This window comes from Alexandromys fortis, unplaced genomic scaffold, assembly GCF_014885135.2.
Source record: "Alexandromys fortis isolate MF-2015 unplaced genomic scaffold, M_Fortis_MF-2015_v1.1 scaffold_14, whole genome shotgun sequence".
In the NCBI taxonomy this organism is placed as follows: Eukaryota; Metazoa; Chordata; class Mammalia; order Rodentia; family Cricetidae; genus Alexandromys; species Alexandromys fortis.
In genome coordinates, this window is record NW_026067910.1 from 11,362,145 (window position 1) to 11,379,789 (window position 17,645).

Below are 17,645 nucleotides of genomic sequence, written 5' to 3' on the forward strand. Positions count from 1 at the left end.
CTCTTTCTTAGAAAACAATAGCTTTGCCAACAAAACTACAGATTACAACTATTTGATTTCGGTATTAGATAGCCTTTCTGTTCCTTACCTTTCTTTTTTGTTTCAGAAGTAACTTTCTTCTCTGTTATCTTCATCTTGTCTTCTTGTTCTAGAGAAGAAATTAAGGAATGTCAGTAAGGAAGGAACCAGCTGGAAGGATTGATGCTGAGTGGGTTCTTCGTCAGGTATCTTGTGACTCCCCAGCAAGCCTCAAACTGACCACCTATTCCCCATTTAGAAAACAGCAATAGCCCTCTCGAAGCTAGACAGTGTCATCAGGCACTCTACACAGTGTCTTGCTGTGCTTTAGATAAATTTCTTGTTCTCTTTATATACTTATTTTATTAAAAATAATGTGTCAGACCAGTGGTGCTCAGCCTGTTGTGACCCAATGAAGATAAGTGACTTTTTCTCAGCGGTGGTCTAAAATCACCAAAAAACACATATATTAGATATTCCCTTTATAATTCATAAAAGTAGCAAAATTACAGTTATGAAGTAGCAATGAAAATAATTTTATAATTGTGGGGTTGTCACATCCTGAGCTGTATTAAAGGTTTGCAGCTTTAGGAAGAAAGAGAACTGCTGTATTAGGTAATTCTGTGCCCCCCCCACACCCAGTTCTGGCTCTTGTCAACAGATATTAGAGTTGATGACATTTGTGTGGCACTGTAGCAGGGTTATAACCTTCACTATCCATTCTGAGCAGTTGCATGAAGCAGTGTGCTCGGCTACCTTCGTATCGTAGTAAGTCTGAATGCCATGCAAAATTAAGTGTAGTTCCATTAAGTTTCCTGGAAGATGCCTGTTTCGGATATCTGAAGATGCCTCGGTGGGACTGGGGACAAGAGGGAATGGCAACGGCTGCCCAACTCAAACTTGGACTTTCTTGGGCACTTTTCTGGTAAGTCGAGTCATTTCAAATAACAAAACAAAGTGCTTGAATCCAGTTGCTAAACAGAATGTTCTGTGATGTTAGGCTTGGAGAGTGCTTAACATTGGAAACTGATTTTTGTCTTCAATTGGTAGAATTATCTATTCTATATTTGAAATAACTTTCTCTTTGTCATTTTCAGGTACTGAAGTGTTCTAAGTTTTTCATTAGCCAGAGTTATTATGAGATTTTTACTGAATTGAGTGAGGATATCCAATATGCAATTCTAAGATGAATGCGTAAGCTGTCTACTAAGAACTGCATCTCATTAAATATAGGAATTAATTCATCCCCTTAGGTATAGAGCTTTGTTACCTTCAAAATCAAAGCTCACACTTTGTGTTAGTGTTGGAAGCATAATTTATGAAGAGCCCCATCTCATCGCTCCCTGAGATAATCTAGCATTGTAAGGAGACACCTTCACACTCTGTCTAAATGTGTGTGTCTACGGAGTACTTCTGCAGCTTGCTCAATCTGAAGAAGAGAGTTGAGAGAGCAAATTTTTATCATTCCAGAGTTAGAGATAGAGCAACTGAAATTTGCTTTGCCTTTTCCACGAGGGTTAGGCATAAGCAAAGGGTATTTAAAATTTTGAATAAAAATATTTAAAGTGTTATTACTTTTGGTTTCTTCTTTGGGAGAAATTACATGCAGTAGGACAATTACTACCTTGTTAAGTTAATAAAAATGCCAGGTAATCAAAAAGACATTTGCTGAATATCATTATCTGATATCATGATTTGGAAAAGGGGCTAATTAAATCTGAAGACTTTCAAACATTTCTGAGACCATACTAATAATACCACAGTACCAAGTTAGTATCTGAACCTATGTTACCTACTGTGGTGGATTAAATATTACATTAGGAAGTCTTCACCAATTAGTCAACAGTGCACTGAACATCTCAGTTCAAGAATATACTTGAGGCCGCGAGTCGTAAGCTGTTCTTCTCAAGTTTTTAAAAGAGAATGTTCTTGTGCAATGAATCCCATGCTTTGAATTAATATAGCTGAGATTTTATTAGGGCAATACAGTATTCTTGCCTAAGTTCAAATTGAATTAATGTTTCCATTATACACCCTGCCTGTGATTATAGCCCTATATAGTGAGACTCATGAATAAGAACAGAAGTCTACAAAAGGTAGGTATAAATAATCCACTTTAATAATGTTTTTATGAATTAGACCTTTAAGTTGTCATGACCGGACTTACTGTATTCGAGGGGAATTTCTTTTACGTCGTCAGCTTTTAAAGATGCTGTATTTCTCAAGAACTGTTGTCTGTGGTTTGTAGGTGATCAGTAGCAAAGAAATTGAATTTTCATTTATAAAAGACATAGGAATTTAATTATGTCTTACTAATACATAAATAATGACCTATATTTCTTTGATGAAGACTTTCCTTACTCCAACGTTTTCTTCTTCAATATTCAAAAATTCCCTTCTTGTGTGATAACACCTTCACACAGATATTTCTCATAGCCTTGACTTCTAATGTTGTTTAATTTGCAACAGCTAGAGAAGGGATAATACCTTAAATGACATTAATTTTTAGATAATTAGCAATTAAACATGGGTATAGAAGGTGAACTTGTCATCACATTGTCTTTCTCTGACAAAATGATCCTAAGCCCTGAAATGATTGCTTTATGGCCAAGATCACAGGAAAGACTGTTTTTGCTAAAAAGGAAGCCTTGCTAAAACATGAAGCTCTGAGCCAACAAAAATGTTATTAGTTTCACATAAACTAACATCAGATGAAAGAAAAATTAAAAGACTTACTCTTCACTTTTTACAATAGGCTGTTTCTTCCTTTCAAATGTGTATATGCCTTCCCAAAGCCAAAAAACACACACCAGTTAATTATAGTTGTAAGGTTTTCTAATATTGTGGGTTCTAGCAAAACAAATAAATGAATGCAAATAGTTTTAGTTGTGTCTTATGTTTTGCCATTCTTCCTCAAGTCTTTTTAGTACAGATATTATAGGAATTCTACATGGCAGAGGAATGTGTTTCATCACTGGCCGGGACTGGATTGGGGTATTTTTGCTTCCAGCCAAATCAGGTCCCACGCCATTCATGACACCCTGTTCTAGCACTTCATGTCACTGTCACCTTGTTTCTCTGGAGTGGGAGAGATTGGCCTGCAACCCAGTTCATGGCATGGCCATGGAAAATAGCATAAAAGGATATGAGCTCAATTATATGAGCGGTTATTAGACTTTCCCATTGTTATCTCCAGGGTAGGATAAGAAAGAGTGCACGGTGTCCTTGGTCTTAATTTTGTTCTTGACCTTGTCTAGTTCTACAGTGTTGGACATGTGCCTTGGCAAACTAAAAATCAGGTAAGTAACAATTTATGCTGCATTGTTTTGCTGTGAGGAAATGAGATAATTGAACTAAAATGTCTGGAACAAAGTAGCTGTTAAAAGTACAATGAGAATAAAGACTAGCATTTGATAAATAATAGAAATGTGAGTACATATAATCTTTAATACTTTTTCTAGGTGTGAGTCTTATTGATTTCTGTAAGTGCAAATTATCAATCTTTCTGCATCCAAGTAATATGTGCCTAGAATAGTTTTTTTTATTTTTTTCCACTGAGAAACCTCAGAAAAAAATTACTCACATAGAAGCATATCTGTTTACATCACAGCTGAGATGTCAGGAAGAAGAATACTCATGGCTGTCTTTTGGTTACGGTTTGTCAGTTACCATTTACAGAAGGATGAACTGAAATTTAGTATCTCAAAGCAGATGCCCAACATTGCACAGCAAGAAAAGGTCACAAATAGGATTCAAGCCAAGGACACCCATGCTGGCTTTTAACCCACACCCTATAGATAACAATGGGGAAAGTCCAATAATTGCTCATTGTCTAATGCAACTGTTGAGTAGTAGACCTTCCATCTTCAATCATAAATTATAGGGAAATTACTGGATTGTATTTAAACTTATCATTACTTGATTCTAACTTCAAATGAAATTCACATACTCTTTATGTATTAGCCAGTTTTACTGGGAACAGATTACTTTAAAAATCTTTAGAGTTGTAAGTAGCCATTATATACCATCGGTATTTCTCAAAGGCTTAAAGCAAGAGGCATGCTTAAGATATATAACATCTGCTCAGCAGTGGTGGTGCATGCCTTTTATCCCAGCTCTTAGGAGACAGAGGAAGGTGGAGCTTTGAAAATTCACACTCAGTCTGGTCTACAGAGTAATTTCCAGAACAGCTAGGCCTAAACACAGAGAAATCATGACTAGGGAAAAACAAAAAGATATATAATGTTTGATTGTGATAAGGACTAAATAAAAAGACATAATATCTCATTTTGATGTTGCTATCACAAAATCCATGTCTAAAGACAGCTTGGGGACAGAAAAGATTTATTTGTCTTATATGTTGCAATCCATCACTGACAGAAGACAAGGCAGGAACCTGGAGGCAGGAACTTAAGCAGAGACTACTGGGAAACTGCTTATTAGTTTTCTTCCAGGTTCACCTATCTTATTTTTACACAACCCAGGCCCACCTGCCTAGGTATTATGCCACTCATTATTTTGGGCCCTCTTACATTAATCAGTAATCCAAAAATCACCCCACAGACAAATCAATCGGCCTTTTGACTGAGTTAACTCTTTAACTAAGGGTACCTCTTCCAAAATTATTAATTTGACAATTGAAACTTATTTTTAGCAGATTAGAGAATCTGAATGTGTAACAAAGCATTGTTTTCATTAGGGTTGACCATGGCTAAATCATTCTTAATGGTGATATTAAGAAAACCATAGAAAAATGGGAGTGCTTGGGCTACTTTTGCAAGAAGAAACATGCCTGCCAAGACTTTGAAACTGGAATATCCTAGATACATAGAAAACATGGTGTAGTAGTGAATACAGACAGGGTGCAAGACTTGGGGGCAGGCTTCTGCGGTAGCCATCATATGGAATATTGCAGCTTATGCTGAAGACATTTTGTGATTTGAAATGCATTAAATTATTACCTTGGAATCCTTTTTCTATTAAAAACTCAGTTATAGAAAGCACAAGTTATTAGGTCAAAGAATTTTCATTGAGACAGACAATGAAAGAAGTGTGAGAGAACATTTCTTCCCCTCTCCTTCCCTATGTTATTCTCCTTATAGTAACATAGGAGAGTATTAAAGTTCATCAATCAGAAAAGCTCCATGTTTCTAAGTGATGTTTCAGTGGGCAGAGACTTTGCCGCTGAGTGGTGTCAAGTACCCCACTGGATTAAGTGGTGAGATGATAAGTAAGAATTGGGGGGAAATCAGTAAAAATGTTCTTTTGTTGCCGTTAGCTATTTTTTTTCTTTGAGTTTTATCACGGCTCTTCAAAGAAAGAAGCATATGACATAATGAGAGACATTACTTTGCAATGCAATTGTTACTATGACAGCAAGGGTCTTTCGGTTGAGGATTTCACTTGAGTTGTCTGCAATAACTAAGCTGACCTTTCAAAACCAGAATCCATTTTCTTTGCCTTCAATTTTCTTTAGTAGTGGCCTACATTATCCTTGGGATGTAGTTCTCATTATTAACTATTAACAAATAACTTCCAAGCTGCAATTCCTTAACAGTTTCCAGTGGCTACTCAGAGACTTTTAGCTATGAAATGTATACGTGCTTATGTAATCTTATGCTAAGACGGCTGCAAGGGTCAGGAATTTAGAAAGCTTTGACTTCTGATGTGAGAAACAAAGTGAGAAGAGAAAGTTCACGATGACATTAGATCTTTGAGAGAAAAGGGCATAGGCTACACCCAGGAAGGTCGACTCAAGAAAACCAGCCAGACCTGAGGGAAACCCACAATCTGAGACTATATGCTGTGTGGATCCTTCCTATGGTCTGTGTATTTATTATGGCTTTCAGCTTACATAGCTGCAAAGCTGAAGGCATGCAGTGACATTTGGTGTCTTATATCTATAAGAGGAGAACTTGAGCTCTCATGAAGTAAATATCCAAAAGGAGTCTAGGTTTTGTAGTTTAAAACTACTTTTCTTCGTGGTATCATATTGTATTTCTTCTCTGATCCTCAAGCATACTGGGATAACAGGGTCTCAGTTAATTACTTATTTTATGACTAAAGGAAAGTTTTAAAATGTTATAGTTTGAGTCAGAACAAAAAAAACTCAAGAATAAAAGAAACTTTGCTAATAGAAAAAAAAGCGCATGTCTTGGATACATTAGAATATACTTAATTCATAGGCAAATATGTGTACATCTGTAGTTAGTGAGAATATGGACTATTTACATAGAATTTAAAAATTTGTGTAAATGACAGAAGATGAGTATAAATCTTAGAGTGAACACACTGTCTTCTGTACCCTGTAATAAGGAAAGTGAAATTTTGCACTGCTTTTGCACTTACTGAGGCAAGGATAGGGAATAAACGTTATCTCACACTCCCTTCATTGTCTAACTGGTATTTTTTTATTCTATCCCAATGATAATTCTTTGACCTAATAACTTGTGCTTTCTATAACTGAGTTTTTAATACAAAAAAGTATTCAAAAAGGAAGAATAATCTAATGTATTTTAAATAAAAATATTATTATGAATTACACAATGTTTAAAATGAACAGATTTTTCCCCTAAATCTTTCAAAATATCTAGAAGACTTTTAAGATAACTGACTGTATTAATATGGGGTGTTTTACAATTATAAGGATGAAATACACCACATCTGTTTTCTTGTTTCACTTTGTTTTCATTTCATAAACAAACACGAGCCAGTGGAAGACACGGGATGGATGGCAGTGAAAGAGACACTTTTGCAGTTAGGTTTTTAAATTTCAAAAGAAACACTCAAAGTTTGTTTGACTTCTTTTAAAGCAAGTAGCTACCAACCAACATGAATTTATCCTATCAAGAAGCTTTATAGAGTTGTTCTTTTGTGTTGTTTCATGATGCTGTTATTCTGAGAAAAATAAGCTTTTTTAAATGATTTAAGTTTTATGCAGATTCCTGAATTCCTCAAGATGTTGTGTTGTAAACATTGACAAAGCATTTTCTTTTTTTCCTGGGGATAAAGAAAACATAAGTACAAGATGCTTTTTTAACAGCTTTTCATTTTCAGTATCATATTGTCTAAATGAAGTTATTTTTTTTGTATTTGCCTTATTATTCTATATTTGCCAGTAATTGGAAGTGGACTGTGAATGTCCTTCATTATGTTTGAAATGTCAAGAATGCTTAAATACATTACAAATTGAGCTTTACTTTCTCATCATTAAAGTATTGCTATACAGGGTAAAAATTGGCTATAACTAACAGTGAAAATTCACATTAGAATGCCATTTCAAAGACAATGTCATTTTTATAATAGACAACTGAGAAATTTGGATTTGATTTACTAAAATAGATCAGAGGAATTCAATCGTTATTTCCCAATATGACATGACTTTAGAATTACAAAAGAACATCATTATGTTGGTCATATTTATAAGGATGGTTAAGGTTTAATTAAAGCCTTTTAATTTTTAAAAATATGCTTAATGGATACTAATTCTGAAAGTGGAATTTAATGCCTAATATAAGAACTCAGTATTTCATATTCCAATGGTTTTAGTATGTCAAAGTCAACTTCATTTTAACTTATGTCAACTTCATTTTAACATTTTAACTTATGAACTACATACATTTCATTCTTATAGAGTATACTATTATAATAATAATATATGCTTATATCTTTTCCTTAAGGTTTATTCCTGTAGCATGAAATGCCTCATTTAATTTAAATGTCCCCTATTTTCAACATGTAAATAGTTTCAAGATACTTCATTCCATTTGGCCAGAACAGAACCAGTTTAAAAGATGTGACCACTTTTCTCATTGATCATCAAGGAAAAATAACATCGTATATCATAGCTCGTATAGTAGGGAAAGCATTTATATTAAACCAATACAAATATCAAATACATTTCTTGGTTATTTTATTGTACATGTAAACAAGAACTTCAAAGGAATCCACTTTTTTCTTTATTAAAAAAATTAGCAAAATTAGCACCAAAGATTCCAATCTGAATTCTATAGTAGAAACTGCTTGAAATACATCTGTTCTGCTATAAAACTACCTCATATATATATATATATATATTATTTTTCTATGACAAAATAACAACAAAAAATGACTTAGGACTGATTTTATGTTATAACTTTCAGATATGTAATAAGGGAGCTGCGGGCTGTGTCCCGGCTGCCCGGCTAGCTTAATCCCTGAAATAATCACACAGAAATTGTATTAATTAAATTACTGCCTGGCCATTAGTTCTAGCCTCTTATTGGCTAACTTTCACATCTTGATCTAACCCATTTCTAATAATATGTGTGTCACCATGAGGTTATAGCTTACCGGGAGAGATTCTAATCTACGTCCCTCTCAGCCGGAAATTCATGGCCTCTGCCTGACTCTGCTCTTCTTCCCAGCATCCAGTTCTGTCTTTCCTGCTTACCTAAGTTTCTGCCCTATCAAAAGGCCAAGGCAGTCTCTTTATTCAACCAATGAAAGCAACACATCCTATATACCATATCCTGAGGTAAGTCAGTCTGGGAACTCAAGGCAGAAACCTTAAGTCTTGAGCTGAAAAGAGACCATGAAATAATGCTGCTTACTAGCTTGTTCATTATTCCTTTCTCAGTTGTGGATTTTTGTTTCTTTGTTTGTTTGTTTCTTTTTACATGGCTCTGGTCCCATGCACTACCCACAATGGCAAAGGCCCTCACACAACCATCATGAAGAACACAATCCATAGATGTGTCCACAGGCCATTCTGATGGAAGAAATTCCTAAGTTGAGGCTCCCTCTTCCTGAGTGACTCTAGTTTGTGTCATGTTCACAAAAACTGACCAACATACATTTTCATCTTTAATTTTCTCTTTGATCATTTTATAGCACAAAATTCAAAAGGGAAAAGAAAACTAATAATACCATACACAAAAAGCAATTAACGAACGTTGAAAATATTGGTTCTAGCATTTTTTTGTTTCCTTTTGAGACTGTAATTTCAATGTAGCATTTCTTCCTTCCCTTTCTTCCTTCCTCAATTTTCTTCATATCCACATCCTCTTCTTTCATTAATTGTAGACACATGCATATGTATTTCATTATAATGGTTCTAACCTTAATAAGGCTAAATAGAAGAGACCATAGACTACATAACCTTCATGTCTTCAGCTGCTTGGGTTTATTCTATAGCTCATTTATGGTGAACATTGTCTCAATAAACATAAAAGCATATATGCATCTTAAAGATATTGACTTCATATATCTATATATATATGCATACACACATATTCTTTTCACATGTGTGTGTTCAGTAGTTAAATTGTTGGTTCACATAGTAGTTTTATTATAATTTTTAGAAAAAAATCCCTACACTTTCCATAACACTGTATTAATATAAATTTCCACCAACAGCATGTAGGGGTTTCTTTTCCCACAGCCTCATTATTACTTGTTATCATTTATCTTTTAGTTAAAAGTCTTCACAGATGAATGAGAATATGTCTAATTCTGGATTTGATTTAAATTCCCATGGTGATTTCTGTGGTGAACGTTTCCCACATACCTGTTTGTCATTTGTGTATTTTATTTTGAAAAATGTGCCTTGCCCATTAATACTGGGTTTTCGAGGATTTCTTTTTAGCTCTTGCAATTCCTTACCTACGACAAATATTAATTCCTTGTCACATGCATAGTTATAAGGCAGTCCTTTTTCTATTTTACAGACTGTCTGTATACTTGCTGACTGTTTAGTTTGGGTGCAGAATCAGCACTTCAGTTTGATGTAATCCTTTATTTTTGCTTTTACATCTTGAATTTTTGGGTTTCATCGAGAAAACCCTTGCATGTAACTTCTTCACTGCCTCTTCCTTAAAAGTCTTCTTTTTCTTGAAATACCATTGGAAGATACTTCAGCCTATTTGTACCTAGCTTCCCTTTGTTTTGATCTTTTTTTCACATCTTTCAGATTACTTGTTTTTTTTTTTTCTGGGACTTAAATCTTGCCTATTCAAATGTGAAGTGATTTTTATATGCTTAATTAATAATATTCTGAGAACACAGCATAGACAGAACTGACCAGAAAATTTCTAGAATACCACTTAGAATTTAGAGTACAAAAGAAAAATCTATGTACAGTTCATTACTCCACTACCAACGTTGGCCTTATTTTTTAAGCATCCATAAAACTTTGGGAAATGAAAGTCAAATGAATGTGTAATTCTTAATATGGCTGAGTTGATTTTATTTTCTCAGTTTTAGTAAGTAGACAATTATTGCATGCCACTGATATCAGAAGGAGTTTGCTAAAATGTGTACAAAAATTTTCTGTGAACGTAAATTCATTGCAAAATCAAGTTTAAAATGATCAACTCTGCAATACTGAAGGATTATATCTCAGAGAGATAACATGAATTTTCATTGATAATACTCATTAGTATACACTTTGTTTCAGAGTATAATAGTGAGGCAAAGGTGTAATACATGATAAAAGTTTCAAGACAGAACAGGCCTTCAGAATAATTTATTCTAAAATCATCACAATGCCCATGGGAGTCAATGAGAAGTTAAGAATACTAATCAGCTTTATATCTGGATCTTCAATTCACTCCCAAGCACCTCAAGTACATGTGTGAGAGGGAAAATTTGCAGTCCAGAATAGGTTATAATCATTTTCTATGAATGATCCCTATTTTATCTTTGTTCTATCCATCTCTTCAGCACTTGGAACTATTGTAACTTTTATTTCCTTCACATTATTACATCCTTAGCCTTCTCTTTGTGTTTTATTTTCTACTTTCTTTTTCTATGTTAGTTTCCTTTATTATTTTAGGGTTATGTTTGAACCTATGGCCTTGTATGTATTAGGAAAACTTTGTTCCTCTCAGTTGCATCCCCTATCCCTTTCCAAATTGCCGTCTGAAGATGCTCACAATGGTTAATTTGATGTATTATCTTAGCGAGGTAAGATAACAGCCAATCTAGCTATTTTACGATGGTAATTTTCAAACAGGAAACTGGGTAAAGTGAATCATCTCCAGGATGTGGATGTGATGGGCCTTTGTCAGCTAATTGAAAGTCTTAAGTAAGATGTCTAAAACCACTTGAAGTAGGAATTTTATTGTCACGCTCCTTTATACTCAGTGCTTTAACAAATTTTCCCAAAAATCTAGTCTGCCTACAAGTGTTGCAAACTTTGGACTTGGCAAGCATTAATATTTTCAAGAAGCAGGTCTTTAAAATTAACCCATCTCAAGATAGGTAGATGATAGATAGATGATAGATAGATAGATAGATAGATAGATAGATAGATAGATAGATAGATAGATAGATAGCTGATACATAGATACTAAATGCTAGATAGAGAGCTATATACTTTCATTTCCAATAAGATTGTTGGTTCTGGATTCTTTCGAGAATTCAGATTAAATCAACAGTTTTCCTCCCATTTCCAAATCTTTCTCTGATGTAGTCTGTATTCAAAGGACTCATATCTATGATTGACCTACTTTGTATGTTTATTTTCAATTAAGCTTTATATAAGTGTTTTAGAGATAATTTGCCCCTAGGTGATTGGTGAATGTTCTTTGAAAAGCATGTCTATCTGAATAAAAAAAAATTGAAAATAACTGAACTAAGAGATTAACACCTTCTTAAAAACAAACAAACAGAAGGGCTCGATCCTGTGATAATGCAAGGCAGCAATACAAAGTCTTCTCCAAAAGTGTTTTGTCATAACCTTTGATCCACCAACTGTCATAGATGTGAGTTCTTCATAGCATTCTTCAAGAAATGTTGTGTTAGTACTAAGTTGACAACTCCACGATCTGTGCCACCGTTTGTTTTTTCCACATTCTTATGTATACCATTTCATATAGGAGATTTATTTGTGGAAACCAAATTTAGCTTCCTGCCAAACAAGTAGCAAAAACTTCATGAACTTTCTGGGTTCAGTCTCCATAGTGACTTTTATATGAATGTTATCAACCAATGCCCAAGTCCTCTGCATGCTTCTAGTTCAGGACTCTGGGCAAAGTATCAAGAAATCATAGGAAAGGCCAGGTATGGTGGTGTACACAGAATTCTAGTGGCAGAGCCAGATGAATCTCTGTGAGTTGAGGCCAGCCTCACCTACATAGAGAGTTCAAGGACAGTCAGGGTAATGTAGAGAGAACTTCTCAAAAGCCAGAGATAGAAAGACACACACACACACACACACACACACACACAGAGAGAGAGAGAGAGAGAGAGAGAGAGAGAGAGAGAGAGAGAGAGAGAGAGAGCTCATATTTTAAAAGATAGAAATAAATGAACATTTATCCCTTGTTCTCTGGTTTACTAAAATTACTACATTTACCATTTGGAGTGTTGATAGTTAGGTTCTCTTAGTGATGCAGATGTTCAAATTTTGCATCTGTTCTCTAGTCACTAACTTTTTAGTATGGTAAACATCTCCACTTCTCTGCTCTTCAGGTTAAAGGTTGATAGGAGTTGCCAGTCTGAGCTGTGGTTGCAGTGCTCCACCATAACTCTGCTCAGACATTCATAAATATTTTATTCTTTAAGCTCATGAATTCACATATTTGAATGACGGAGAAGCATTATACACTGAGCCAGATCAAAATTGATCTTGCTACCCCTTAAAATCTATTCTCATTCCTAAAGTCAAATTTTACCCAAGTCAGTTAAGAGGTTTAGCAATTATATGAAGCCCTAAAACCTAATTGCCATTCAGAGATAATGGGGAAAGCACCGAGCCTTGTTAAGAGACACCTGCTTTCAAATTACAATTATGCCATTTTTAGATCTACATCATCATAGACAATTTCCTTGATTTCTCTGATCTTCTTTCTAAAATTATTGCATCATATTCAATTCCTGGACTTGTTTTGACTATATGTGTATCCCTTTAGAATTAAAGCACATTTTCCTCCTACAGCAGTAGCCTCCTGAGTGTGTTTCTCTTCTAAACCCTCAAAATTATTTATCATCAATTAAACTTTTATAAAGTATAGTGACCTAAAGTTGAATAAATCCCATGTATCATAAAATCAATGGAATAAAATAGAGACTAAATTCTTGTTTTATTAGTTTATGGTTTGTACTTCACAGAATATATGTCACAGAATACCTGAGGTGACCAAGTTCTTTGGTTTAAAGGAATTGTGAATAATGTATTGGTAGATCCTATAGAACCTTTCCTACAATGTGTCCTATGGTAAATTCATATTAATTTTATATGATGCTCCTTTTCCCTCTGTATCTACATAAATCTAACTAAATATTCTTTCTAACTTGGAATAGATCTTTTGCTACTGCATAACCTGACTCATTCATAGCTGAGCTACTCCCAACTAATGTAGCCATTGTGATATATTCAACTCACATTTCTATTTCATACAAAATGATTCATAGTTGTTCCGAGAAAACTGACATCCCAGTAGATATCATTAACTGTACTTTCACATTGCAATGGCTATTATCAAAAAAAAAAAACCATGTAGACTTCAATCTGTTAATAAGACAGTTTATTACCAATCTACCACCGAGGGAAAAAAACAAATGAAAGAGAGATGTGTAAGAAGAATTGCCAAAACTGACTCCAGTTTCTACTTAAATTTAGATTTCATGATTCCTAAGTTAGGAAGTGAAGACATGAAAGTCATAACATATTAATTGTTTGGTCATGATCATGTAAATGATTAATGATAGAGATGAGATTAGATTGTGTGATCATGATCTTATCTCTAGAGTTTTCTGATCTACATACATGTTACAAAGTTATAATATTTTTATAACGATAAGATCAAAATTAATACTAACTATATATCAAGGTGCAAGTAAATGCATTGAAGCTGCTATTTAAATTATGTACTTGTAATAAAATACTTAAAAGTAATTTAAGTATAATTTAACTTCTTCCTTCCATACATATGCTACAATAGAAAGGTCCTGGTGATTTCACATTAAATGTTCGTTATTTGTATAAGGGTATCTTCCCATCCTCCAGTGATTAATAACAAACACTAGAGGCTTCAGAGATCTATGGTGAGTTAGGTAATCACAATTCTTTATTTAAAAAGGAATGAGATACCTTGTAATTTTGTTTATTTGAGGATTTTAGGAAATAGTTTTTCTACCATTGTTAGTGACTGGGGAAATGGAGAACAACTTTGAAGTTCCCCTGTTTAATTTCTTTCTTTGTTTTTGTTTTGTTTTGTTTCGAGACAAGGTTTCTCTGTAGCATTGGTGCCTGTCCAGGAACTAACTCTCATAGACCAGGCTGGCCTGGAACTCACAGAGATCTGCCTGCCTCTGTCTCCCAAGTGCTGGAGTGGAAGGTGTGTGCCACCACCGCCCAGCTCCTGCTTAATTTCTAAGGACTCTGTTAAGGTAGAGAAAGCCTGAGCCTTCCAGAGAAAGAGTCATCCTTGGAGAAGTGGGTGGAAATACTACCAACATTGACAGTAAGAAGTTTTTCATACTAAATCATAAAACCTCCTGGAATGTAATCTTACAAAGTTTATTCTGAGTGAGAAAAATTAATCATTCTCATCTCTCTTTTATACTTCAAGGATTAATAAGTCACCCTTTGAATTTGAGGTCCTCTCTGAGCTTGTGAGAACAAAAGTTAATGCACGTAAAAAGAGTATGAAAATTAATATTATATTTAGGTCCATTTTAAAATCAGTGCTAGTTAAGCAATGTCAAGATTTAAATATATATTGACAACAGTTACCAAAATGATTTATTTAATCGATTACTAGGTAAGATCCTTTTAATGTTTTGTAACCAATATTCCCAAGACCAATATTTTATAAAGAACAGAAGAATGCACATAATTTAATATGCAGTTTCCTTTGCATTCAAATATTCAAAATAGTAAAAGCTTTGTTGCAATACAGAAATCATGTGCCAGGGAGAACACAGCAATCAAGGAAAGCAAGGGACAACTTCAAGACACTGAGTGGCCAGAGATAGAAGTACAGTGACGTTCCTTATAACAAGTACCTGCTGCAAAACATTCATTTTCAAAGTCTTTCAAAGCACAAAGACTTTTTTATAAAATGAACTTTATAGATTTAAAGAGTTTTATCTACAAGGTTGACGAGCTTTTAGGTTTCTAATGAAAACATTCTAAGTTGTTTCCAAACTCTTTGAGCAAATGTAATAATCTAGTCTCTATATGAAAAGCACTACTTTAAAACCCTTAAAACTGAAGTATGTTTCTACTTCTACATTGACCCACGTTCTACAAAACAAACGGTATACTTCAGTGCCATGTACATGTTTTTCTTTTTAACACAAAGCCATTTTCTTGCAAGTTATTCCTAAAGAAGTTCCAGACAAAAATAGTGCATCAAGAGAACTGGCATAATCAGTGTCACTAAAAACAGCTTGATTAATACTAAATATGTCCTAGTTCTTAATCAATTATGTTAATGAAGTCATAGGCAGCACTTCTGAAATGCCTGACAGAGCTACTGAGCTCAGTCTATCTGGATACCTGTGCTTCTTGGGAATTTTTCAGTGCTAGAAGTATCAGAAAGAGGACTCTGCCTCTCTGCACATAAGCAGTTCCTACTTGCAAAAGGCTCACCATCCCAAAATACTGTTATTTTATTCACGCAAACATAATATGGAATCCTGGGATGAATTGTCGAATTAATCATCCTTTAATTGTGACAAAAGATTTGAAGCATCCAATTGTAAAAATGATACATCATTTTCTAGGTGTCAGGGTGAAAGGCAAAACATTTGCTTCTCGGGTGTTTTATAAACTTCTGCCAGAAGATCAATTAGAGTCAAATATTTGAAGAATCTTATTACCAAAGAATACCTACAGTTATGAATACTGAATTATTTGATTTATGTCCATCTCTTTAGAATCCAATGACACTTATGATGACACTAATATTTATAGGCTGTGGCTTGTCCTGCTAATATTAGGAATGGAGATGACTGCTTGGCAGTTTGTATAAATTATCTGAGTCACTTGAACTACTAATGTCCATAAGTGAAAAAGAATAAACATTTTCTTTGTCTCCATTGTTTTTAGGGAGTGGTGTTTCTGAGTTCTAGTAGATTTGTTCTAAGTCCTTTGTTTAACATGTACTTAAAAATATACAGAAATAGTTGAGATTTTCAAAGTTTGGTTGTTATGTAACTTCAATATAAAGTCTTAACTTACACAAATGAAAATCAAGTACAGAAAATGATAGTCTAGAGATTTTGTTTCTAAAAAGTAGGCAAATAATTGGCTTCTCCAAACCATTTCTGCAACTCTAATTGCATAAGGTAGATGTTTAGATTATTTTAACTAAGCTTGAAGCTAACCACAGATTACAAGTTGAGTATGTCATCATCTATGTCAAGGTTTTTATGCTGAAATAGGGTCTCAGTGTAACTATTAAAGATGGAACCTTTTGGGAAGTTGAATGAGTTCATGTATATGTGGGCAAAATCCTCACAGATCTGACTCCACTACAGAAAGAGGGATTAGAACACGACTTCTTTACTGTTGGGAACAAGTAGTGAAAGAAATGCTTGTAAGATTGTCTTCTGAACCTGTCTTTGCCGAAACCCTAATCTTCAGGCTTCTAGAATTATAAGAGAATAAATTCTTATCACTTCAACTACCTAATCTCCTATGTCTTGGTAAAGCTTTCTCGGGCTTATCAGACAACATGGTGGATGAGGCAAACTTATACATCAATGTGAAATGATCCTAACACATTTTTCATCCACAAAGAAGCAATGTCTGGAAACAAGTGGGAAATGGGTGAATTAAGACATGTTAGTGGACTTAGTGGAGACCATAGTATCTTGTTCCGGTCAGAGTATTCACACTGAAAAATATGTTATGTGGATAACACAAAACACCTTGTAGCTGACAGGAAATGGAAACAACAGTGCTACATCTTTGGCTAGATTAGTTCTCAAAACACTCAAGAATGTCTCTGAAGAGTATGAACAAGGTACTCATGAACTTCCATAATACATACGTTCTAACAATCACATGAAAGCGTATGTGTGTTTCCTAGTTTAGGATTAAAGTAGTTTTGACTTACAGTTTGCTTAGGGATTTTGTTTAAAATTTGAAAAATATAATTCATTTAATTTGTTTAGCTAACCAAACCAAAATATTTATTTACTATCTAACAGGTTGCTGTAATTCGTAAAGAACATGTGACCCACTTCCCTGTTATCTATTGACATTTTTCTGACTCTTAGAAAAGAGTTAGACACTTACCTTGAATGATTTGGTGTTTGTTCAGACTTTGAGAAGTCAGATTGTCAACATAAGTGACATTCTAGTCACTCGGAATGCAATCTTTGGCCAAGGGTTTTGAGTCACTCAATTAAATTAATAGGATTCTCTTTTTTGTTGTTGTTGTTGTTTTTATACTTCTGTTGCTTTTATTTTTACAGTTAGTAGTAATACGCAATTTTACAATTATATGATGTTCACAATGATGGTTCCGTGCATGCTCACAGCATATGCTGCCCACATCCGCCTCTCTTCTTTTTTTTTTTGAAAAAAAAATTCCGCCTTCTCCCAGCCTCCCATTTCCCTCCCCCTCCTCCCACTCCTCTCCCCCTCCCCCCACTCCTCTCCCCCTTCCTCTCCAGTCTGAAGAGCAGTC

At 34.4% G+C, this 17,645-nt stretch overlaps 1 protein-coding gene across 1 annotated transcript in view; it reads right to left on the bottom strand.

Annotated features, from left to right (window-relative positions):
- Positions 1 to 17,645, bottom strand: part of Trdn (triadin) — a 285,314-nt gene that overhangs the window by 152,359 nt on the left and 115,310 nt on the right. The window contains exons 11-12 of the mRNA XM_050137969.1: positions 12,945 to 12,971; positions 89 to 134 (exon numbers count right to left, since the gene is read on the bottom strand). Of these exons, the coding sequence (XP_049993926.1) occupies positions 89 to 134; positions 12,945 to 12,971 (73 nt within the window). The remainder of the gene's footprint in view (positions 1 to 88; positions 135 to 12,944; positions 12,972 to 17,645) is intronic.